Source organism: Dendrobium catenatum, unplaced genomic scaffold (assembly GCF_001605985.2).
Source record: "Dendrobium catenatum unplaced genomic scaffold, ASM160598v2 fragScaff_scaffold_1557, whole genome shotgun sequence".
Taxonomy (NCBI): domain Eukaryota; kingdom Viridiplantae; phylum Streptophyta; class Magnoliopsida; order Asparagales; family Orchidaceae; genus Dendrobium; species Dendrobium catenatum.
In genome coordinates this window covers 2,686,057-2,712,945 of record NW_021320019.1, presented here as the reverse complement: position 1 = coordinate 2,712,945, position 26,889 = coordinate 2,686,057, and the positions used below count along the sequence as shown (strand labels likewise).

Below are 26,889 nucleotides of genomic sequence, written 5' to 3'. Positions count from 1 at the left end.
TTCCCTCTATCTATTTATATTTCTACCTCTCTCTCTCTCATTCTCTCTCTCTCTCTCTCTCTCGAACTTACACAAACTCAGAAAGTAAATTATGAAGAAGTCAGGTGCGTCTTCCTCGACAGGGACCACGAATATTTGCCCCGATTGGTAGGTCACTTAACTCTCCGTGTGCATTCTTGTAAAAAGACTTATGGGCTAATTGCTTTGCATGTGATGGTTGTACAGTATAAAATATATATAAACTTGTATTAATATTGCGATTATCCTGTGCATGTATATAAACACATCAATGGATATCTGTGGACTGCGGATATGCAGCGCAATCCTACTGGACATAAAAGAAGATACGAATCGTAAAGTGCTTGTCCTCGCCTGCCCCGTCTGCCATTTCCAGGTTGTTTTGCAATCGATGATTCATTTTTTTTTTAATTATTTCAGAATTTATAGTTCAACCATGCAAAAAAAAAAAGTTATATTTTATAATAATAAGCACATCGATCAACCACGGAAATCTTGTATTGGAGTTACCCATAGTTGTGTATAAATAATTGAACATTCTTATGAGGTTTTATCTATTAAGTTTCATATTTATTGTTGTCTTATTTTATCTTATTTTGTGTCTTTAACACTAGAATTGGATCTTGGAGGAAGTCTATAGAGTTGATTTCCAATGCTCTAATTTGAATTTTTTTTTTGTAAGATTAAACTTATCGGCATTTCTTTCTTCATTTTGTTGGGCATCTATAACTGCATTTATGTACATGGCTAGCATTTAAGACTTATATGTACATATTTAACTCCTTAATCTTTAATTTATGCACTAAAATTTTTCAAAAACATAAAAAATTAAATGTAAATTAAGTCATCCTTCTTCTTAACTATCACCACTACAGGAAAATGGCAGAATACAAGCGGCCAGTTAAGGCGGTTTGAAAAATTTTCAGCTGTTTTCCGACGTTTTTAAAACCACAGGAATAAACCGCGTAGCTAAGGAATTCCGACTGACAATTTCCGTTGGCTAAACTTACCAGCGGTTCAAACAACCGGTAAATTCTGACACTTAAAAAAAATGACGGTATATATGACTGTCATTTTACCGTCGAAATTTCCGGCGATGAATTATTAAAAACCTCCTATTAAATCGCCAGTAAAAACCGGCGGTAATACCGTCGGAAAACAACAAATTTCTTGTAGTGCACATTTAGCCAATAAAACATTGAGATTTGGTACCCTTCACTCACCGCCGAAAACTCCTCTACACCTCGTCTATCCTTTATTCTCCTTCATATAACACTAATCTTTCGTCCTCCTTTATATGCCTATAGCCTTTCCCTAATTAAATTCTATTGCAACATCATTAACTCCATCCTCCACATTTAATTTTATTAAATGATTATAAAAAAAAAAAAAACTCCATCCTCCATACAAGTCGCCTGGAGCAATAGAATCAAATGGATGGGATGTGAGCAGTGCTAGAGGCTCCATCCAAATGGAGATTGGAACTGCTCCCTCTTCTTCATTGAGGGTCTTGTTAACACCGTTATAGGATTTCTTCAATGGTAAATTTTGTGTTAAATACATAACTAAAACTGACTGTTGAAATTTTAAATAAAAAAAAATAGGTTTTGATAAAGTTTTAAATATTTTTTTTTTATAAAAAATCAAAATTACTAGAAACTTACTGACACCAGAGTGTCCCCTGTTTCAGTCACACCGCCTCCTCTATTTTTGTTTCCCTTGTTTCATTCATTTTTTCTTTGTAATACTTGTTTTTCTATACGTGTGAATACGCATGTTGCTTTTCCTGTAGCTGAGTAAATTTTCAGCGGCTATAAAGCCTATTCAAATAAAGGCGGGAGACAGACGATGTTGAGATCAAAAATCCCTGTTAATTCTTTTTGAATTTTCTGTATCCTGTAGGAGTACAAGTGGTGATCGGAGTTCGACAAAGGAGTAAGAATTCTCCGTTGAGCTCTCGAGAGAAGGTAAGCTTTGCTTTCGTCTCCTAATCGCAAGCTGTTCGTTCGTCGTCCTATCGGCCGGAGTCAAATTGGTATCAGAGCCGGCAAAGATGTCGCCTCGACGGAATCCCCAGCGTCCGACGAGAGACGTGATTATCGAAGATTTGCAAAGGGAAATTCATCAACTCCAGCAAAAGTTGGCTAGATTCGAACAAAGGGAACCAGATCAAGAAGTTCAAGAAGAAGAAGAGGAGGTGAATCCTTTTCATCAAGATTCTCACAGTGAGGAAGAAGAAAGGAGAACGATGCAAGGGCGCGTAGGTCGTTATAGAGATGATGCTGGATTAAAATAGATATACCCGACTTTGATGGGCGGTTAGATCCTGATGAGTTTGTCAATTGGTTATGTACAGTAGAACGAATCATTGAATTTAAGGAGATTCCGCAAGATCGAGTTGTCAAGATCGTTGCGATCAAGTTAAAAAAAAGTGCTTCTCTGTGGTGGGAAAACTTAAAGCGTAGCAGAATTCGTGAAGGCCGTAGCAAGATTACCACTTGGAGTAAAATGAAGAAGGAGCTTCAACGTAAATACCTACCGGAGAGATATCGGCAAGAGTTGTTCTTTAAGCTTCATAGACTACAATAGAATCAGTTATCGGTCGAAGAATACATTGCAGAATTTGAACAGTTATCACTTCAATGTGATTTATCTGAACCCGAAGAAAACACGATTGCTCGATTCATGGAAGGATTACAGACCACAATTGACAATGTAGTCCAGTTACAGCCTTACTGGACTTTGCAATATGTCTTTAATCTTTCTATCAAGGTGGAAAAATAACAAAAAGCTAACAGGTGGAATCGTGGAAAGGCAATGGCTTAAGAGAACACAGTGGACAAACCACATTTCAAGAAAATAGATGGGAAATCTACAGTGATAGCTACCGGAAACAAGGAGGGCCAAAAATCTTTTAATGGGATACCAAGAACTCCTGGGACGAACACTTTGGCGCCAAGAAAGCGCTTTAAATGTCAAGGATTTGGACATATAGCATCAGGATTCCCGAATCGAAGAGTTATTACTATACTAGAAGATGTAGATCCTGATCAAGAAATGGTGGATGAAACTACTTTGGGAGACAATCAGTTGTCCGAAGAACCTGAGACTACGGTTATCTCCGTAGATGAAGGTAGCCTACTTGTTCTTCGCAGGGTGCTTAGTTCCCAGAGGGATGATACGTGTCAAAGACATCGTATTTTTCAAACAAGATGTTTCGTAGGCGGGAAGGTATGTCAAATGATTATTGACAGCGGAAGTTGTGAGAATGTGGTATCTACTACTATGGTGGAGAAATTGGGTTTGTCTACAGAGACTCATGCCAAACCATACACCCTTTCTTGGATCCAAAAGGAAAACGAAGTCAGGGTCACGAAGAGATGTCTTGTTAATTTTTCCATTGGAAAATTTGAAGACCAAGTTTGGTGCGATGTCGTCTCGATGGATGCTTGTCATCTTTTATTAGGACGACCTTGGCAATTTGACAGGAAAACAGTACATGATGGAGAATCGAACACGTACTCGTTCAAACATCAGAACAGGAAAATTGTGCTGGTTCCTATTAGCAAGGGTCAGTCCGCAGGAAGTAATCCGCAGCTACTCACTAGGTCCATGTTCTTGAAGACTCTCAAAGAGGAGGGTGTTGGGCTACTTCTGGTTGTTCTCTTCAGCAATAATACAGTCGATAGCTATAACAGTGGGGTCCAGGATGTTCTTGAGGAGTTTGCAGATGTGATGACAGATGTGCTCCCTTCTAAGTTACCCTCTGAGAGACAGATTCAACACGCTGTTGAATTTGTACCTGGAGCCGTTATTCCTAACCGTTCTGCTTACAGGCTTCGGCCTGATGAACAGGCTGAACTCAAATGACAAGTGCAGGAACTACTACACAAAGGATTTGTGCGGCATAGTGTAAGTCCTTGTGCCGTCCCCGCGTTATTAGTTCCTAAGAAAGGCATGACTTACAGAATGTGTATAGACAACCGGGCTGTCAACAAAATTACTGTTAAATACCGGTTCCCCATTCCGCGTATTGATGACATGTTCGACCAGCTGCAGGGAGCTACGATCTTCTCCAAGATCGACCTGAGAAGTGGTTATCACCAGATCAGAATAAAGATGGGAGACGAGTGGAAGACTGCGTTTAAGATGCATGACGGTCTATATGAATGGTTGGTGATGCCATTCGGTTTAACCAATGCCCCCAGCACTTTCATGAGACTAATGAATCACATTCCACAGCCTTTCCTTTATAAGTTCGTGATAGCTTATTTTGATGATGTACTCATCTACAGCACTGACCTTCAGGAACATCGAATTCACCTTCAAAATGTGTTTACGGTCCTACGAGAACAACAGTTGTTTGCGAACAAAGATAAGTGTCAGTTTGCTGTGACTGAGATATCCTTTCTAGGATATAAATTATCAGCTAAAGGAATGCGTGTGGACTGGGAAAAGATTGAAGCAGTGCGTAGTTGGCCTGTTCCGCAGTCTTTTACAGATATCAGACGATTCCATGGACTCGCTTCATTCTACCGTATATTTATAAAGGGCTTCAGTACAGTGGCTGCCCCCATGACTGAACTGTTAAAATCTGATCGTTTTAAATGGACGAAGGATGCTCAAATGAGTTTTGACACTTTGAAGTTGTACTTATCGTAAGCTCCCACGCTAGTCCTTCCCAATTTCTCTCAAGCTTTTGAAGTCGAATGTGATGCTTCTAACCTGGGAGTAGGTGCTGTGCTTACCCAAGGTGGTCACCCCGTGGCTTACTTCAGCGAAAAGTTAAGTGAAGCTCGTCGAAAGTATTCAACTTATGATAAAGAGTTTTACGTCGTCGTTAGAGCTTTACAGCATTAGAACCATTATTTTCTTGCGAACGAGTTCGTATTATACTCAGATCATGAAGCCTTGAGGTACCTAAGTCATCAAAAAAAGTTGAAGGCTCGGCATGCTCAGTGGTCAGAATTCCTGTCCTCATTTCATTATGTGCTCAAACATAAGGCTGGACACAACAACCAGGTGGCTGATGCACTCAGCCGACGCCATCTATTGCTTCAAACGTTGAACCACAAAATCGTGGGATTTGAAGTGATCAAAGATTTATACCATAATGATCCAGATTTTAAAACAATGTGGGAACAATGTCACAGTGGAAACTGTAAACAATTCCATTTAAAGGAAGGATATCTTTTCTTTGGAAAACGACTTTGTGTGCCAAATTGTTCTCTCAGATTAGCTCTTTTGGCATAAAGTAATGATGGAGGATTGGCTGGACATTTTGGTAGAGATAAGACCATTAGTATGTTATCGGAAAACTTCTTTTGGCCTGCCTTAAAGAAGAACGTGGGACGATATGTGCAAAGTTGTAGTGTCTGTAAACGAGCTAAGACTTCCGGTTCCAATGCAGGATTGTATACACCTCTACCGGTACCTTCTTCTCCATGGGTGGATATCAGTTTGGATTTCATAGTCGGATTGCCCTGTACCCAGAGGAATAAGGACTCCATTATGGTTATCGTGGATTGATTCTATAAATGGTTCATTTTGTAGCTTGCACAAAGACTTTGGATGCCACACACGTCGCGGATCTATTCTTCAGAGAAATCGTTCTGTCTTCATGGGATTCCGAGAACTATCACCTCTGATCGGGATGTAAAGTTCTTGAGCCATTTTCGGAGGACTCTTTGGGAAAAATTCGGCACTCTGTTGCAATTCAGCTCGGCTGCCCACCCTCAAACAGACGGACAAACTGAAACTGTTAATCGCAGTCTCGGTAACTTGTTGAGGTGTTTTGTTGGGAAGAATATCCGCCAGTGGGATCTCATCTTAGCTCAGATCGAGTTTGCTTTTAACCGTTCTGTTAATCAAGCTACCAAGTGCAGTCCTTTTGAGGTCGCTTATGGGTATAATCCCATTACTCCGCTAGATCTCATACCAAACACACCTCCTTCTATTTTCAGTATTGATGGTGAATAGCGTAGTCAAGAAATACAGTAGTTGCATAAGACCGTTCAAGAAACCATTGCAAAGCACAATGCCAAGTGTAAGAATCAAGCTAACAAGCATCGACGGAAAGTTGAATTTAAAGAAGGTGATATGGTCTGGATTCATCTCCAGAAAGATCGGTTTCCGCGAGGAGCTTTTGTGAAGTTAAAACCCAAAGCTGATGGCCCTTTTCACATTATTAAAAAATTCAATGATAATGCTTACCAGATTGACCATCCGGGCGATTATAACATCTCTGCTACCTTTAACATAGCTGATCTAACGCCTCACTATGAGTTAGATGATTCTCCTACCCTGGGAGAATGACACCGGAGTGTCCCTTGTTTCAGTCACACCGCCTCCTCTATTTTTGTTTCCCTTGTTTCATTCCTTTTTTCTTTGTAATACTCGTTTTTCTATACGTGTGAATACGCATGTTGCTTTTCCTGTAGCTGAGTAAATTTTCAGCGGCTATAAAGCCTATTCAAATAAAGGCGAGAGACAGACGATGTTGAGATAAAAAATCCCTATTAATTCTTTTTGAATTTTCTGTATCCTGTAGGAGTACAGGTGGTGATCGGAGTTCGACAAAGGAGTAAGAATTCTCCGTTGAGCTCTCGGGAGAAGGTAAGCTTTGCTTTCGTCTCCTAATCGCAAGCTGTTCGTTCGTCGTCCTATCGGCCGACGTCACTTACAGCTTAGAAATTTCTGGTTGATTGAACTTAAATGAGAGATATTACATATAATCTAAATTCTAAATAGTTGATTTCATTTAATAATGACATAAGGTGACATATTTGTTTTATTTATATCCAAAAATATTCATAACGGATTTGAATATTTTAAATTATTTTCTATCATCAAACGAACTGTTTCTTAATGTCGATGATCAAATTCCACTACCACATCTCAAAATTAATTAAACCAAGGGTTTGTCACACTTAGCTATTTATATTCATGAAAGCTAAACGATGATTACAATTATTGATCATCTAATCCTAGAATTAGGTTATTAAAAATGTATCAAATACTTAGCACATAAGTAAATTATGAGTACTTAAAATACTCAAAGTGCTTGATAGAAATTGTTAGACATGTCAAAGATTTTCCTAATAAAAGGGGCTCATTAAGTAAGAAATTTGACATTTGTTGATAGTAGTGAACAAGAGTTAGGATTTGATAGATTTTATATTTAAAGAAGTTTATGGGTGAATTTCTTAACCAAAAATGCATCTCTATGGGTGTTTAGTTAAATTAAACTTACCAATATATATATATATATATATGAAGGTATGCATAAAGCAATTTTATTAAATAAGAAAGACAAAATACAACCAGCTAAGTGATATCCCCCAAATCACATTCCTCCTTTACCAAATCAACAAATGTAGGAGGAACATTATTGCTACTTAAATCATCCCAAAAAAAAATCAGAAGAAAGAGCATGGTTAGCACAAATGTCCACTAACCTATTACATTTCCTACTAGAAAAAAGAAATAAAACTTTATTAAAATAATTAAGGAAAGATAAATGATCTGTCTTTAGTAAGTCCTCCTTGACCGCTTTCTTGTTCAGCAGACTTTGCACATAATCAATAACATTGTAGTTATCACCTTATACAATGATACCCTTGACTTTAAACATCCACTTTGGAAGAAACTTTCTCATAGACAGAATTGATAACAACTCCACCTGTGAACAATCCCAATGCAGACTACCAAAACCCAAAAACACATAAAAAATTTTCCTCTATGATCTCTGAAAATACCACATATTCCCGCTTTATACAAACTCACCAAGGAAGCATCAATGTTAAGTTTAATCCAATCTGGAGGACGGGGATTCCAAGAAGAAGGAGAAAGCTGAACTTGCTAATTCGCATCCCAGATTTTCGAAATCATATTATTACAAAAGGAAGCAGTAGCGTAACAAACATAATTAGCTGCAATGAATGATATAATATCTATTCCACCATATGTATCAACTTTTTTCTACTCTTCCAAGCTAAGAAAATAGCAGAACAATAAAAGTTACTAACAAAAGGTTTAGACTTAGCAAGATATTCCAAGACCCGAATACATTCTTCAATAGCAGCAACAATCAGAAAAAAAATCCCTATTTTATGAGAGTAGAAAACACTTAAGAAATCTTCACACGGTTGAAACCAATATGTTATAGGTTTTCAGCATCTTTACACCCTCTTAGAAATCCATTGAAGTTCAAAAGCCTCCTATATATTAGAAAATCGTTAGAGGGGATATCATTGATACTCAAACTCCACCATAATATTTCAACCTGAGGCCTTAACTTATGAAAGTTTGTTAGGGATGTTAAGCCCTTAAGAACTAGCCCGAGGCTAACCAAGAGGGGGGGGTGAATTGGTATTTTAAAAAAATTTCTTTATGTAAAGCACAACAAAACTTAAAACCAAATCACGACAGAAATTATAGTGCAAAAAATAAATAAGAGCAGAAGCAAAACAAAGAAAGATCACACCGGATTTATAGTGGTTCGATCAATTCTTGACCTACGTCCACTCCTCGGAGGCACCCTCCGAGTATTGCACTAACTAAGTGTCTCTCCTTTAACTCCCAGAGTTAGGCGAAGAAGCCTTTACAACAGACTCCTTTTCACCAACCCCGATGTGTAAGAGAACAGACTCCTTTTGCTTCCTCATGAAGCGGGCAGAGAACTCAGACCTTTTTTGAAGTAGATCTCCCAAGAACCTCTCAAGGATGAAGGACGAAGAACGGAGACGACGACTTGGAACCTCTCTCTCTCTCACTCTCTCTCTCTCTCTCTCTCATTCTCTCTCCCTCTCCCAAGGCTCTCTCAGGTCAAGACAGCAGCACTCAAGGTCTTGTTGCATGAGAAAATTTAGGTCCTTTAAATAGAATTTCAAGAACCGACATTATCATCAAGGATGATAGGAATATCGTCCTGGCCGATCAGTACAAAATAAACTTAATCAGCCGGGATGAATCAGGACGATCAGAAGAAATTTAGTTATATCGTCCAGGCTGATACAATATCGTCCTGGACAATTAGTTCAAATTCGAGTACAATCATCCTGAACATCGCCCTGAACAGACTCTGGCCGATGTCAATCGTCCAGTCCATCATCCTGGCCAATTTTGCGATCTGCCAGACCAATGTGATCATATCAATCAGCCTTAATTGCTTTCCATAATTGACAGATTTATTTAGGCATAATTATGATGTATCGACCAGGCCAATATGGAGATCGTCCGGGCCTATAATTTTAAAATAAAGAATACCTAAATTGATCATGTAGGCTGATTCTTTTTGATTTGAGCCTATCGTCCAGGATGATTTGCTTAATGACGGCTGCTTAACCAGGATGCCCTAATTAGGGTTTCTATTTTTAGTTGAACCGTCCTGGTCGATAGGAACATCGTCCAGGACGATATACTCAAAATAAAAAAACTCAGAAAACCCCTCAAGTGTGTGTGTGCAAGGTTGCTTAGCATCAGAAACCACTTTTATAATTGACTCAAGAAAGGAAAAAATACAGACTTGACTCAACCTAAATCTACCTGATCTTGAGCTGGCTTGAGTTGCATTCGATCGTGTGATCCTGAAAAATTAGTAGGCAAAGCAGTCGTAAAAAAAACATGAATGTTTGCTATCATTAAAAGTCTAATCCATAATCTCAGATTTGCAACAATCTCCTCATTTTTTATGATGACAAACATAAACAGAGAATTTCAAACAGTTACAACAGTAAATAGTTATGGCAATTTAGTAAAATAATAGTTCACTAAGTTTAAGAATTAAAAGTACAAGATACATCATACTACTCTCCCTTTTGACATCACAAAAAGGAGGGAAACACAAATAAAAACATAACAAAAACTAAAACAAAATATATAAAAAAAAACATACTACAGAAATCTGAAACTAAAACTAGAAGAGAAACAAACTAGAAAAACACAAAGAAAATCAAAAGATGATTTTTTCCCTGAAAGAAGTTCGAGCTAGGGTTAACAGGATCGGATATTCTACCATTTTCAGATTTCGATGTTGTTAACACATTGATTTTACAAATCTTTCAAATTTAATTTTTTTTGGAGCATTTTTTATGCATGTCTTGCTAAATAATAAAAAAAACTTGTTTATTTGCTAATTTTTATGGCTTTTTAATGTTATAACATCATTGTTCTTAGATGATTTTATTGTTTTTGGAACTTCTCTGATCATCTCCATCCTTCCTTTGAGTTTAAAATTTTTTTGTCACATTGTCCTGGCCGATTTATATCGTCCTGGACGATCGGCTTTTCGTGCTTCAAAAAACTCCATCTGATGAATACTCTGACTTTTTGCTCTAATCGTCTTGGACGATCCTTTATCATCTTGGACGATATGATTGAACTCTGCTATAATCATCTTGATCATCCTGGCCGATACTTTTTTTGTCCTGGACAATGCATTTATTTGTTATCGTCCTGACCGATACACCTATTCATCTTGGATGATACACGTGTCGCACGTTTAAAATCTATAATTTTGCCTAGGATGATCTATTTTTGGACAATCGTCCGGGCCAATCCACTGTTCGTCCTAGACGATACACGCGGCGCATGATTTAAAACGTTTTAAATTCGGCCGGTACAATCTATTATTGAGCATGGTCCTGGCTGATCCACCTAATAGGCCTGGACGATATGCTTTTTCAATGGTCATCCGACCCGACTCCTCGGGACGATCGTTTGTGTCTAATTGTCCCGGCTGATATCTGATCGGCTCGGACGATCGAACCGCCTTTTTGACCAATCGGCCTGTTCACAATAATTGCACTGGATAGTCCTGGACGATCCTGCGATCGCCCTGGACGATCTGGCCGATCCTTTAAATTCAGAGCCTTCCAGCCATTGTTTCTCACTTCAAAACCCTTGAAAGTTCGTTAGGAATGTTAAGCCCTTAAGAACTAGCCCGAGGCTAACCAAGAGGAGGAGTGAATTAGTATTTTTAAAAATTTTCCTTATATAAAGCACAACAAAACTTAAAACCAAATCACCACAGAAATCGGAGTGCGAAAAATAAATAAACGCGGAAGCAAAATAAAGAAAGATCACAACGGATTTATAGTGGTTCGGTCAATCTTTGACCTACGTCCACTCCTCGGAGGCACCCTCCAAGTATTGCACTAACAAAATGTCTTTCATTTAGCTCACAGAGCTAGGCGGAGAAGCCTTTACAATAGACTCCTTTTCCCCAACCCCGGTGCGGCAGAGAACCGACTCCTTTTGCTTCCTCTTAAAGCGGGCAGAGAACCCAGAACTTTGCTGAAGTAGACCTCCCAAGAACCTCCCAAGGATGAAGGACGAAGAACGGAGATGACAACTTGGAACCTTACTTAGAGAAACCTTTGTGAACCCTCTCACAAACTCCCCCTCACAAGTTCCTCTCTCTCTCTCTCTCTCTTTCTCTCTCTCTCTCTCTCTCTCTCTCTCTCTCTCTCTCTCTCTCTTCGTCCAGGATGATGTACTCAAAACAGAAAAACTCAGAAAACCCCTCAAGTATGTTTGTGTAAGGTTACTTAGCATTAGGAACCACTTTTACAATTGACTCAAGAAAGGAAAAAATACAGACTTGACTCAACCTAAATCTACTAGATCTTGAGCTGGCTTGAGTTGCATTCAATCGTGTGATCCTGGAAAATTGGTAGGCAAAGCAGTCGTAGAAAAAACATAAATATTTTCTATCATCAAAAGTCTAATCCATAATTTCAGATTCGCAACAACTTGAGCTTCTTTATCCATCTCCAATGTCTGTCTTTTCCATCATCTTCAAATATATTTTTTAAAACTAGTGCCCAAATAGACTTCCCATTACATTTGAATACCAGCTCCATTTGATCTTTCTGCAAGTCAGTAAGAATAAGAACTAGCATGATAACCTCCACTAGGTGCTGCATGAAAAAACTTTTTAACTAGGACTCATTCCACTCTTCATCCCTAATGAAAGCCTTGAGAAATTGAGTATCTTCATTCATCTCTACAACAAACGTAGGCCACTTCTTAATACTTTTATCAAAATTCCAAGCATCCTCTACTGTATTAATATCACAACAAGTAATCACCTACCATCTCAGTATCTGATGTAGAAATTTAGCTCCATTCAAAATGACTTTCCAAGTTGGATAGAAATATATTATCCTTCGTAAAATCAACTTCTAAAATCTTTTTATCAACGTCATCCAACACCTTTAAAAGAGGAGGCCAACCCTTTAGAAAAAACTTCCTTTCCATCCATTTGCTTTTAAAGAAATCATAGAAAACATCTTCCATCTAATTTTGATCTTTTATCAACAAGCCATTAATATCATTCACCTGATCTATCCAATTTTTGTTTTGCCTAGCTGTTGCATATGCATGGAAGACTTTTGAATTGTTATCTCCTTCTTCAATCCACCTAAGATGAGTAAAATGGAACTAATTTTATTGGATTTAGAATTTTCTACAAATAATTATAATTTTTCAAAGGTTGGGTGCATTTTTTAACTATGTTGACCAAAAGGTTAACTTTTTGATTTATGGTGATTTAAAGAAATTTGATATTTTTCATAAATATTAGAACTTGAGAGGATTCTAATGCCTTTGATTATGCTGTTTTTTTTAGTTTTACCCGCTAGTTATGAATTTTTAAAATTTGGACATTTAATTGAATTATTTAATTGCTTCATTAAGGAGGTTTTCTTATTTTTTCACCAAACTAACTCCAAACCTTTTGAAATCCCTCCAATGTCTCAAGAATGAACTATATGAGTGTTTTCAAGTGTTTAAAATTTATTTGAAATTTTTAAGTAAAGTTTAATTATTTATTTTAATTAATTATTTATTTTTTTAATTGCAAATTAAGGCCAAATTAGATGTCTAGTGATGGGGCTTTTAATTTTTCTAGATTGTATATTTAATTATGACTTTGGGCGATCAAGTCATTAATAAGAGTACACGTTTTAGATATCTTGGATCTATTGTTCAAAGTGATGGTGAAATTGATGGAGATATTATCAGTAGAATTCAAGTTGGATGGTTAAAGTGGAGGAATGCATTGGGCTTGTTGTGTGATAGAAAAGTACCCCCCAAACTTAAGGAAAAATTCTATAAGATGGTAGTGAGGCCTGCGATGCTTTATGGTGCTGAATGTTGGCCATTAAAAGAGAAGCATAATATTAAGTTAATTGTGGCAGAGATGAGGATGCTCAGTTGGATGAGTGGCTTTACCCTTAAGAGATAGGATACGAAATGAGCATATACGTGGAAAGGTTGGAGTAGCTCCAGTAGAAGATAAGATTGGAGAGAGTCGCCTTAGATGGTTTGGTCACATAAAACAGCGGCCTTCCAATGACCCGGTTAGGACAGTAGATGTATTAGATTTCACTTATGTTAATAAAGGTAGAGGCAGACCTAAAAAGACTTGGTTAGAAAATATTAGGAATGAACTTTCTTTATTAGATTTAAACGAGAATTTGACATATAATAGGTCACAATGGAGAAAAAGGATTCATGTAGCTGACCCCACGTAGTGGGATAAAGGCTTGATGTTGTTGTTATTGTTGTTGTTGTTGTATATTTAATTATGAATAATTTGAGCCAATATTTTTTTTAGATTAAATTTGGATTTATTGCATTTTTTTTAGGTTTTAGGCCCCTAAAGGTGCTCATTATTATTTTGATTAGTTTTTGATCTAATGAAGTCTAAATTTAGTGAAATTATAACATAAGGTTCATGGTGTCACTAAGTTCATTGTTCTAGAGTTTCACCCCAATTTTGGAATTGTAAAGGAGCAAAGAAGAGAAGTGCTTCTCTATACATGAAGGAAATTGTCAAATTACACAATGTTGTTTTTTTGGGTTTGCTAGAAACAAAAATCTCTTAATTTGATATAAGAGAAGTGAAGAAACTTATGGGAGAAGAATGGGAATTTGATTTGGTTCCTTCTAATGGCCTTTCTAGGGGAATTATAGTTCTTTGGAGTTCAAATATTGCTGAGTTTACCAAGATGGGATCTTCATCCCAATGTCTCATTGGAGACTTGACCATAAATAGAAATTGTAAATTGAGAGTGGCTTCGGTCTATGGAAGCAAGGAAATAATCAAACGTAGAGAGTTATGGGAGCTGCTGGAGTTTTATAATGTGGAGGAGTATCCGATGCTGGTTGGGGGAGATTTCAATTGTCTCACCTCCAAAGAAGACAAAAGAGGAGGGAAAAAATTCTATTTTTCTCAAGGAGCTAGAGAAATGGGATCTTTCAATTCTAACAATGACTTACATGAGATTTGATTTATAGGTCGAAGGTATACATGGTGCAACAACAAATCTGGAGGTTCACGGATATTGGAGAGACTTGACAGGTGCTTCCTTAATTCTTCTACTTTGAATTATTTCTCTCAATTAACTGTGAGGCATTTAGCTTGATTTGCATCCGATCATAGCCCTTTGGTTCTTAATTTATGCAATTATAATTCCACTTATAAGAAGAGAATTATCTTTGAGGATATATGGGGATCTTATCTAGCATCATTTGCTATGGTGAAGAAGGAATGGAGCAAGAAATACAATGGGGATTATTCACAAATTCTAAATGCCAAATGTAAAAGAACGCTTAAATCGTTGTTCTTCTGGAGCAAGGCTAAGCTGAGGAATCTTGAAGATCTTAAAAGTAGTTTAATGGAGGATATTCTTAAACTACAAATTACTGAATCTGAAACTGGTTGGCTATCCGAAGTAGACTGTTGGAAGATGAAATCCAAAGCTGCTAAACTAAATTCTACTATGGCTTGGTTATGTAGTTGGTGAAAACAAAGAGCTAAAGTAAAATGGATGAATGAGGGAGATTGCAACTCAAAATTATATCACTCTTTTGCAAGTGCTAGAAGGATTGGAAACAGAATTTTTAAAATCAATAATTAAAATGGATTAGTTTTTGAAGAACAAAGCCAAATTGAAGAAGTATTTATGCAGTTTTTCAACTTCAAGTGGAAATAGAGAAGTTGTAATTTGAATGATTAGCCGAATTCTGGTAAGATTTTGAGTATGGATGAAAAGTATAACTTGTCCAAGGAATTCACAGTGGAGGAAATTAAATTTGTCATAAAAAATCTGGGTAATAACATTGCTCCCAGTAATGATGGGATCATTTACTCATTTATCAAATTTTACTGGAATATTGTAAAAGAAGACTTTATAAGAGCTTTATATCATTTTCTGAATTATGGAAGTATGTATTATAATTGGAAAGACACACTTGTGGTTCTCATTCCAAAGGTCTCTAATCCTTTGATGCCTTCAAATTATAGGCCTATAAGCCTTTGCAATTCAGTTTACAAAATTACTGCAAAAGTTATCTTGAATAGGCTTATTCCGGTTATTCCATTGCTAATCACGGAGGAGCAAGCTGCTTTTATTAGAGGGAGATCCATCTCAGATCACATACTCATTTCCCAAGAAATGTTTCATAAATTTTGGTACTCTAAGGCAGCTAATGGGATGGTGGCTTACAAAGTAGACATGGAGCAAGCATATGACTCTATGAGTTGGAAAACTTTAAAACAGGTTTTGAACTACTTTGATTTCCCAGATATGATTTCAAATCTAATATTGGAATATGTTTTAAATCCCATATTTTCTATTATTATAAATGGGAAACTATCTAGATGGATTAAGGTTGAAAGTGGTTTTCGTCAGGGGTGCCCCTTGTCCCCCATCTTATTTATCCTATGCTCCCAACTTCTTACAAATGCATTCACACATTCTTCAATTGGGATTGGAGTTTGATCCAACAGTCCTCGGATATCACGCTTACTACTTGCTGATGATGTTTTGCTTTTCTCAGTAGCTACACGGAAGGCGGTTCTTGAAGTTAAAGACATTCTTTCTAACTTCAACTTGTGGACAGGACAGAAAATCAACACTGAGAAATCTGCCATTCTATTTGGAAGCAATGTTAAAAGAAGGAAGAAGAAACAGATATCCAGAATTATGGGATTTAAAAAAGTAAAGGAACTTGTTTACCTTGGCATTAAGATGACTTTGAGAAGAATGGTGGCTAGTTACTTCTATTTCATCATTGAGAAACTTCTTAAATTACTCAATACTTGGGGAACAAAGTCTTTATCACTATCAAGTAAGATTGTTCTTATTAAAACTGTTATCCTAGCATTTCCCAACTATTTCAGCTCTCACTCTTTGGTGCCGGTGCAAGTCCTTAAGGAGATTGACAAAATTTGTAGAGGATTTCTTTGGAATAAATATGGTAAAAATCCTGGACTTCATTATATCAGCTGGGATAACCTTTGCCAGCCAATGAAGAAAGGTGGTTGTGGATTACATTCTTCATATACAAGGGTAGCTCCTCTTAGAGTTAGATTATCTTGGAGATTCCTTAATAATAAGGAGTCTTTATTACATAGAACTTTAGCTCCTAAGTATGGTACTTGTTTTGGGAATCACGGCTTAAAGAAAACTTCTTCCTCTTGAAAAATTTTAATCAATGGAGGCAAAGTATTGGAACCATTTATCAGATGGAAAGTAGTGAATGGGAGTTCAATCAAAGTATTCAAGAATAAGTGGATACTTGATAGAAGAATCAATGGCTGGCCTACTTTTGTTATCTCTCAAGATGATAGAGATCAGTTTCTGAGAAGTTTCATTGAAGAAGGTTGCTGGAATGAGGAAAAATTGATGCAGAATTTTGGTAAAGATCTGGTAGATCTCATTCTAAATATCAAAATTGATAAAATTATGTATGATGATGTCAAAGAACTCATCTATCAAGGTCCAGGAAGATCTATTCCTGAAATGATTAGAGAATTTCAGCAACAAGATGAGGAATGGATACCTTTTTATTGGATAAAGAAGGCAAAAGTGAATCCACGGGTTCAAACCTTCATCTGGAGAATTCTCAAAAATGCATTACCTACTTTTCAATTTCTTGTTCAAAGAAGATTAAAACAGAATGATAAATGCCCAAGATGCTCTATTGGTAGAGAAGATATGGAGCACATTTTTGGTGGCTGTTCCAAAATCAAAGAGGTGATCAATATTCTTGACAGATGGGGCTTTGTTTAGGCCGAATTCAACAACCTCCAAGGATGCTATAGGTGGATACACAATATCTCTAAGAATGATGGTATGATTCTAAATCTCTTCTTCAATGTCCTGTACTTTTCATGGAAGGCTAGAAACAATTTGGTTCATGAAGGCATGAATGAAAGTGCTACCTCTATTGTTGTCCAAGCAATCAGCCAATCTTCATACTCTATCAATTGCCGGAATCATGGGATGTTAATCAGTCCTCTAGACTGTTGAATACTTGGCATCCCCCTCTACCCAGTTTGTTAAAAATCAATGTAGTTTCTACTCTTTCTTCTTCTTATAGAGCAGGAGTTGGAGGTATTATCAGAGATTGCAAAGGAAGATTCTTATTGGCTTTTGGGAATTCTTGTATCCATTGGGACATATACCAATTGGAATTTATGGCTATCAAGACTTTGAAGAATATTATAAAAGATTGGATGTTCAAGTACAAAGGAGCTATTATTGAGAGCGACAACTTCAATGTCATTAAGGTGATTCAAGATGCTAAGGATCACAGATTCAAATATCAAGATGAGTTAAACTTTTTCAATGATTTTAATTATGTTATTTTTAAATGCATTCATAGAGGGGGAAATAAACTAGCAGACTTGTGTGCTAGTTATGGTCTCCTTAGTGCTTTATTTGGGAAGACATTACTTTGGATAAGATTCCTCCTTCATTTGTTCAATTGATGAAGGAGGAATCATGTTTGTAGTTCTTTATGTTTTTTTCTAGCTTTTAATGCATTAATGCTTTTATCAAAAAAAAAAAAAAAAAAGTGTACAAAATTTCTAGGATTTTTCTAAGTTATCTAGACAATATTCTTAATTATTTTTCATAGGTACCATTAGTGCTTGATAGGATTGAATCTTGGTTAAACTAACCCTTTGATATACATATATAAACACATCACACCGGAATAATCATATAACCAAAATCTATGTCTAATATAAGGGGTGTATTCCCAAGTATTTGGGTTAAACCATTACCCAAACACTAGGAACTTCACTTACCAAATAATTCCCCATTTAACCATCTCCAAAATACTGTGATAAGGAAAAGAACATATCGTAGTATTTTTTTGAATAAATTTAACTATAAGTTATCAGGCACTTAAATGGAAATCATGTAAGGCTAAGGAAATAGTAATCATATGACTATCATGCACATGCACATGGTTTAAAACGTGCTTTATCAAAAGCTATTTAAACATGAGTGTCCTAAGCTACAGTTTCACATTTACATCAATCCAATGGATGTTCACGGCCAAACTTTGGCTCATTTTACTTATTACAGCCTCTAGAATAATCCCACTAAAAAGCTCTGGATCACGATCTATTTGAGTTGGATGGATTCCAAATAATGGGTGACAAGAAGCTCATCACTAGCTACCTCTTAATAGTGGGTTCAAGCTAGGAAATAAAGAAGAAGGTGTGTAGATGCATAAAAAAATGGGAGATCTAGCTTTGGGGCAGAGGTCAATGAAATAGGTTTGAATGAGGCATTTTATGCCTTTTCTTATATCAAGGGTTTAGGGTTTTAGGAAATGGTTGGGATGCATCAGAGCCTTCTCTTAGATTCCATACACCTATCTAAGGTGGTTAGATGGTAATGCCAAAGCTGGGAGAGGTAGGATGTCATTGGATGACCATACATGAGAGGGGGCCACTCTTTCCCTTCTTATTAGGCAATGACATGAGCCCAGGTTGAGCGATGTTTAAAGTGCTTTTAGGTTTAAGCTAAGTAGCCTAAATGAGCTAGAATGGTGAAAAATGAACTGAGATGGGTATTTTTACCATTCAAAGGGGTTTTAGCCCTTTGGTTGATTGGTTTATCTAGTTAATATGGTCAAAATTACTTATGTGGTACCTTGGGATTTAAGGATGCTAGTGAAGTGTACTCCAAATGGTATGAAACAATGATAGGAATAGACAAATGCAATGAGATATGACTCATCCATGATTGAGATGTGTTTAAGGTATGGATTGGAATGGATTTGAGGCGTGATGGGGTTTTATTTCAGTGAGTGTATAAAAGGTTGACTCAATTGGGTCTATTTTGACAAATTATGGGTCCAGTTGACCCAGTCAATTGGTGACCACGTGGGGTGACCAATCATGAACAACCCACTAAGAGTGATGATCAAGAGATTTTGATGAAGATCAAAGTTGATTTGAAGTTCATATGGAGATGATCAAAATACATGATTAGTTGAGCTATCTTGGGCTATCTTAATTGTGTGATGTTGGGTAAATCCCTTGCTCGGGAGGCAGTGATTTTTAATTTTATGTTAAAGGGTTTGTAGTGAAGTAATTTGAACATGATTGAGGTCAGATGGTTAGTGCACTATGGCTGTTGGTTATAATTCAAAGTTTTTCTAGTCAACCAAGTCATAGAAAGAGTTGGAGTTGAATTCAATAGTTTCAACTTGAGACCAATTGAGGTGTTCACATGTTAAGGTGAGGTCTCCTTTCATGAAAAGCATATATTTGGTCCCTTAAGAGGCATTTTTGTCAACCATAGTTATCTTGTCAACCAGGTCAAACCAAGCTTTGGGTTTGGATTCAGTACAACCTAAATGATATTTATAATGTAATGAAAGATGTTTCAATGGATGGTTTGAATGAGCCATGTTGAAGTTTAAGGGGAAAAAACTTATTTTCCCTTAAGGGTTTTGGAGTTCAATGGGCCCATGACCAACCATGGTCCACATATGTGTAGTTTTATATTTAACATATAATAAAAAGGGTTATGGATATGTTCAATGGTTTTGGGGAAGGTCCCAAGGTTAAATTCCATAGGGTGCAAGGTCTAGTGGCATGGGCTATAAATAATTTAAGGTTTTGTAGCCTTTGGATTTCATTGATGTTTCAAGGGATAAAGGGCTTGTATTGACCTTAAATTTGGTGGATTTTCCCTATAGACATGCCTATTCAATGTTTAACTAATGGATCATAAATTAGAGGTCATTAAATTTTATTTTGAGATGATTGAAAAATCATTCAGAAAGGGTTATGTGACACAGGCTTTTAGCCTTGTCTTTTGGTTTACAATTTTGAGTTTGGATTTGAATTTAAATTTGATTTATGAACCTTACGTAAGAATGAGGTCAACATTCATCTACAATACAAGACCTTAGAAACTATTGGCCACCTACACCCATTACAACAAGCCCCGTAATGAGACTCAAGCGAGTCCCTAATAGAAGATAAGTCTTAAGTGCTTTAGCACTATTGGTTACTATAAGGCAAAGGACACTTTATAAATAGTAAAATACCATAGCCACTATTGGAAAACTCGTCCAATTATATATAGCTCCATCACAAGAGTCTTTAATTAGGAAAGTTTTAGGTGCTTTGTACTATAGTCAGCTACAGGCACCATGCTCTTAATAATTATAATGAATCCCCCTTCTTTTTTGACAAGCTCTACAAAAAATAGTACATGATATCCCTCTCAGTTGGAAAGGTCCCACCCGATAATTGATGACTAAAAGAATGAAAAAAAATCCCATATAGTGACTATGATGATTACGCTTCAATATAGGATCTCTTACAATACATGGCATTTGCCCCACTATAGTAACAAGGTAATTGACAATGTTAAGTGCCCGTAGTGAAAACCTTCCTACTTAGATTGATTGAGTAGCGAACACCACTCAACCTCCATTAATTTTATGCAAGTCTATATGCCAACTATTTGATCATTCAATGAAGTTATATCGTCTGTCATATAAACAGTACCAACAACAACAACTACTCACTCTCTACTAACACTTCATTTTCTTGCTTCCCCCGTCTTGATAACCACCTCCAATCCTACCAACCTTCCCACAATTTTCATTCAATGATGTTTTCCTTGGGGGAAGGTTGGGATCAATAAACAAAGTATACGAGATGGAAATCTATGGTTGCTCGAGGGTCTTGCCCCCATTCTGCTCTTCAGCAACATCTTCAATAGCCATCATAATAGCGATCATCTAATCATCAACAATTATATTTCACTCTTGAGTACATGCCACCTTAGGCATCTTTATTGCACCCAACATGCATGATCTCAATGGTGTAATAATGATTCATCCCTTCATCTGAATGCCCATTAAGATCATCAACTACCTCACTTGTAGTAAGAATAATGGGAGAAATTGTATCATTTGTCCTTTTTATAGGAACTAATGACTGGTTATCCTTATCAATGACTAAATCCCTAACATGGATCTATGCACTCTTTAATAAAGAATCGATATTAAACTCAACTAAGTAGTGGGATATCCAATCCTCCTTGCCAATAATGTCCTTGCTAGGCATAACCTCTTAAAGGTAGCTTTCAAGAAGCTCGAATGCCAAGAAGATCAATCTTACTGAAATTGCACAAGACTCATATGTTGGGAATGGAAAGTAAGTATTGACTTGTCTCGAGAAGTGATAAAGAAAATTTATGATGGGAAAAATTGATAAAAGTTTGGGAAGTAAATTCATATTTTATTATGCTCATTTCCCTAATTTTTTATTAATTTATCTTACCTTCTTGATACTTGATATTTTAAAGGGTCAAATAAATAGTGGCGCAAAATATACTCCCATGATTGCTTATGCAGGTACCCACTCATAAGGGTCTTATAGGTTATATTCAATCACATGAAAGGATATCCATGAAAGTTCATGAGAGGTGTTAAACCCTAAAGAACTAGTCTGAGGCTAACCAAGAGGAGGGGTGAATTGGTATTTTTAAAAATATTTAACAAAAAATATTTTTGATCTTTTTAAATATTTTAAAAAAAAATCACAGAAATGTACAAAAATAAAATGCGATAAAAACTAATAAGAAAGATCACACAGAATTTTATAGTGGTTCGGTCAAATCTGACCTACGTTCACTCCTTGGAGGCTCCCTCTCTAAGTATTGTACTAAATTGAAGTGACTTTTCTTTTGCTCCCAGAATAAGGAAGAGAAGCTCTTACAAAATCTTTCCATCGACACAATGAGTCAGATATCTTTGAATCCTATTAAATCTCTTAGAGTAGGCAGAGAACCCGAGAATCCTTTTACTCCCTTTTGGAGTAGGCAAAGAACCTGGATCGAATATTAAAGATGATCTCCCCATAGCCACCAAGGAACCAGTACAAAAACTTAAAGAAGATGATAAACATAATGCTTGAAGCAACCTTTGTGATTCCCTCACAAGGATCCCTCTCTCTCAATCTCTCACTCTTCCTTCTCTAAGCTTCCTCTTGGATCAGCTTCACAACAAAAAATTAACCCAAGGGTTAATACCAATGCTTAAATAGAGAGCCTCCAAAAGAACCCTTATTTTTAATTCTCTGCAACTGATCATCCAGGATGATCGATGGTTCATCTTATTCAATTAGTAAAAAATGGCCCTATCAGCTAGGATGATCACCTTTTCTCTAACGATCAATACAAGTATTTATACAGATAGTCCAGTATGATCTTTCGATCATTCGAGATGATTAGTTCAACATACCATATTGATTATCTAGTATGACTTTAGATGATGGGTGACGATATCCATATCATCCCAAAAATGTCTTAGGTCATCCAGGATAATCCTGCTAGATGATTAAAGTAAAGTTATAGTTTTTCATCTTGGATGATAGGGAATCATCCTATGAAATATACTATATCATCTAGTATGATCTAGATGGATCATCCCATACAATATGATTAAAGAATTTAATCAAAATTACTCCCTTAATCATCAGATAAATTTAGGAATATTTGTTATAAATAATTCAGGATGATGTATATCATCCTATGTGATTAGAACAATATTTGAAAATTAAAACATTACCTAAATTGTGATTTAGGGCTATTTTCATCTTTTAAGTTGATCATCCTTGATGATATGGATCATCCAGTATTATTAGTCTAACCACTTATAATTATCCTGATGCCCTAATAAAGGTTTTTATTTTTAATTGATTGTCTAGTATGATCTCAGATCGTCCTATACGATTTGGTCAAAAATATAAAAAATTTTTAACTCACAAAATTTCTACCCTTGAGTGTGTGTGAGTAATGTTACTTAGCTTGAGGTCCACCATATTCAAAATTAGACTCAAGAAAGGTAAAAATTATATTGATATGAAATTTCAAGAAAACACAACCCTAATATATCCGATTATGAGCTGATTGGAATTACAATTAATTTTTGTGGACCTGTAAGATTAGTACGTAGGGAAAACAAAATAGATATTTAATAATATTAGTGGTAAAGAAATAATAATATTTTTTTCATTAAAATTAATGTATTCAGATTCATAATAATATTCCCCTTTTTTATCATGAAAAATATTACTGTTAAAAATTTTAGATCAAGCAAGTTTTTTTTTTTAAATTAAGGAATGAAAGAAAAAAACTTGAAACATGAGAATAATAGTAGTAAAATAAGGTAGATTCCACTAAAGACAAAAGCAAACAACCCAATAACTACTCCCCCTTTTGGCATTATAAAAAATAGGGAACAAAAAAAAAAAAACACCACATGGAACAAAATACATAAAAGAGAACCAGTACAAATACATAACCAAACACTAACAAACTAGTAGAAAGAGGAACCCTAGTCAGGTGGAGGTGATGGTGGTGGCTGCTGAAAGAATCGATTTAGGGAAGAAAATTGCTCCCCAAACCAGGCGATGTCCCGGTGTGCTGGGCTGAATATGCCTCAAATTGAGCTACATCATTATCATGTTGTTGCTGCTACTCGATGACATATGACTCAAATCTAGATTCCCACTGGTCAAATGTCTAAACCAGCTCATCTATCTGGGAGTGCTAGTGGATAGGGTCAAGAGCAGGAATATGTCCTTACTTTTCTTCCACAGCCTAATCGTATATAGGGTGATGACAAGTATTGTGAAGATCATGAAAAGGGTTATTTGAATAGAAAATATGGAGGTAATCAAGTGAGCTTGGATACTGAAGATTTTACTTAGATTTAATGGCGTATGAATGATATGTCCTAACCCAGTATTTGGCTTTCTTTTTTGGCCAGGATCCCTAATATTGGTTAGAAATTAAATGTAACAAATTATAAGTTCACTAATATGAATGTCTCGATGAGCCATTATGTTGTAGGTGGTGAGTGACATGATGGGGGGAATATGGATCCGATCCCTAGGTTTAGGAATAATGGAGGTTCGAAGGATGTGCTGGATGGTTTAGGCATTTTTTTATTAAGAAACTAGTTATAGAGTCATGAAGCTGGGCATTGGTTTCTTGAAGAAGGGTATTGATAGGGCCACAATTAAATTCAGGATATGAGGCTAAAAGATGAAGTTTGTCGCTAGTGGTGGAAAGGTGGATAAATTCATGGAAATCTTGATATATTATTTCAATAGGGCATTAATTAACATAAGATTGTAATGAAGTACAATCAGAATTCAAATGGAGACTGGTGCAAAATTCGAACAACATTTTGGAATTAAAGGGGAAAGGAAATGTAAGCATAAATCCAAGAATAGTGTGGGAAACATGAAAGTTCAACACATCCTGATTGATAACCTTTGAAAGATTAATCCCTACAAACTTTTAGCGAGTATAAACAACTTTATCAGCTGCTTCAATAAAATGAGGATAAAAAACACTCCTAAAAGAGCTACCTGTGAGGGCACAAGATCGTTTATTGCCCTCCATAGTAAAAAAAATTAAAGTTAGAAAGAGGGAGAAGGGAATTGAAAAGTTTGGTGTGAAGAAAAACCATGAATTTGGGCCGGTTTATATAGGGTCAGGCATATCGTCCAAGATAATCAGGCGCAATAATGTCATCCAGACAACAGTAAAAAAGTTAGTAATATCATCTAGGATGATTATATATCATACTGAATGATTAGACATGGGATAATCATCTCGAGGAATAATCTTGTACGACCGTTGAATGAAGTGATCGTCCAAGATGAATACGTGGATTGTCCAGGATTATGCATAATAATGGATCAACCTAACAACATTCAAATTGTCCAATTACTTTTTCCATGTGGATAGTCAAGTACGATGGAGGAATTGTACGGGGTAATCTCTAATAATCGGTTCATATCTATCATTAGATGTGCTGTGATTGGAGAGACGTATTATTTGTTCAAATCGTATAGGACGATGTTGATTATCCCGAATGATGTGAACAAAATAAAAAAAATTTAAAAATATGGAAAGTGATGATCAAGAGCTCTTCAAGACAACAATAAAATAAATAAATAAATAAAAACATGGATAAAAACCAGATATAAATTATTCTCAAAATAACAATTTTTTTTGAATCAATCAACACTAAAAAGTGATAAATTTCCCTTATGATTGGATTAAAAATTAGTAAGAAATAAATTAATAATGTCAAAATAAGAAAATGGTAGAACAACCAATCTTGTTAACCCTAGCTCGGACTCCTTACAGGGTATAAATCTTTTGAAAACAAAAAAATTAACATAGAAAATAAACTAGATGTGAAAGTGATCATTTCCAAACTTTATTTAAGAAAAATATCTCATAAAATAAGAAAGCAAAGTAAATAATCAAAATCAAGAGTTTCAAAAATTAAGTGTTTGAAAATAACAAGTGGCAAATGAATTCTTCAAAGATTTAAAAAATGAATTCTTCAAAGATTTAAAGGTTTGAAAGAGAAGGAAGCTTATTTCTTTATGAGCTCATTTTGTGCCTCTTGTTAGATCTTTAACACACTTTGTGCATCTTTTAATTTTTAGATACACTTTTTGTATCTTTTAATTATTTGGCAATCATTACGCATTTTTTTAGTTTTCTTTTGGTCTCATTTTATTCCTCTTGTCATTTTTGCGAGCAAGCTCCGTTTAGAAACCTTTAAAGACTTTTAATTGTAAGAATATCTTCTAGATATAAGAGAAGAAAAAACTCACTCTTTAATATAAGAAAGAATAAATCAACAATCATAATCATATTCATATGATTAATGCAATAACCTAATCAAAAATACTTGAAATTTATTTAATGACTATGAATATTATTCATATGAGACAGATTACTATAAGAAAATAAAAAAGATCTTAGTTTCAAAGTCTAACTTTTAATTTGAAATAGATTTTTTCTTAAAAAAAAACGACACTAAAGGAATTAGAGGAAGAGAATCAGTAAATGATGTTTCTTCCTTTAACTTATTTAGGGAGGCCATTCAATGTTTACTAATTTTTAAAAATAAAAGCAAGAAAAAATGTTATTTAAGAAATCAATACCAACAATGACCTTTAATCAGATTCCAAAAAAAAATATTGAAGGTAAAAATAACAAAAAAATGTAAAATAAAAATAAAAGTACGTAAACAGAAAAAGACAAGCAAATAAAATAAAAACAAAAGAAAAAATAAAAAAATAGAAATCATCGATTTTATGAATTAATATCTATGACACCTAATCTGGTTCTTAAGATTCTAAAAATTTCAAAGGCTAGTGGTTTTCTAAAGATATCAGCAAGTTAATTTTGAGTGGCTATACGATGTAGCACTATGTCTCCTTTAGTAACATGATCCCTAATGAAGTGATACCATATATCAATATGTTTGGTCCTGAAGTGTTGGATTGAGTTCTTTAAAATATAGATGGCACTAGTGTTGTCACAAAGGATTGAGATTGTGCCTACAGGTAAACCTAATTCCAAAATTTATTGCTTTAGCTAGAGGACTTGGGCCACACAACTTTGTAAGACAATGAACTCAACTTTAACAGTAGACATGTCAATTGAGTTCTATTTTTTACTATACCAGGAGACTAAGCATTTTCCTATGAATTGAAAT

General features: G+C 35.6%; 1 protein-coding gene across 1 annotated transcript; it reads left to right on the top strand.

Moving 5' to 3' along the window:
• Positions 1–5,589: 5,589 nt before the first annotated feature.
• Positions 5,590–17,102, top strand: LOC114581138. Its single transcript, XM_028700593.1, has 6 exons — positions 5,590–5,989; positions 6,569–6,633; positions 14,511–14,815; positions 15,254–15,721; positions 15,818–16,459; positions 16,556–17,102. The coding sequence occupies exons 1-6, from the start codon at positions 5,590–5,592 to the stop codon at positions 17,100–17,102; spliced, it is 2,427 nt and encodes an 808-aa protein (XP_028556426.1).
• Positions 17,103–26,889: the final 9,787 nt, after the last annotated feature.

Bases quoted from the DNA above. Each gene is read 5' to 3' on its own strand.
- LOC114581138 (XM_028700593.1), top strand. From the start codon at position 5,590: ATGCCACACACGTCGCGGATCTATTCTTCAGAGAAATCGTTCTGTCTT. The intron at 6,634-14,510 runs GTAAGCTTTGCT...TCCACTTATAAG, and splicing joins CGTTGAGCTCTCGGGAGAAG to AAGAGAATTATCTTTGAGGA. The intron at 16,460-16,555 runs GTATGGTACTTG...ACCATTTATCAG, and splicing joins CATAGAACTTTAGCTCCTAA to ATGGAAAGTAGTGAATGGGA.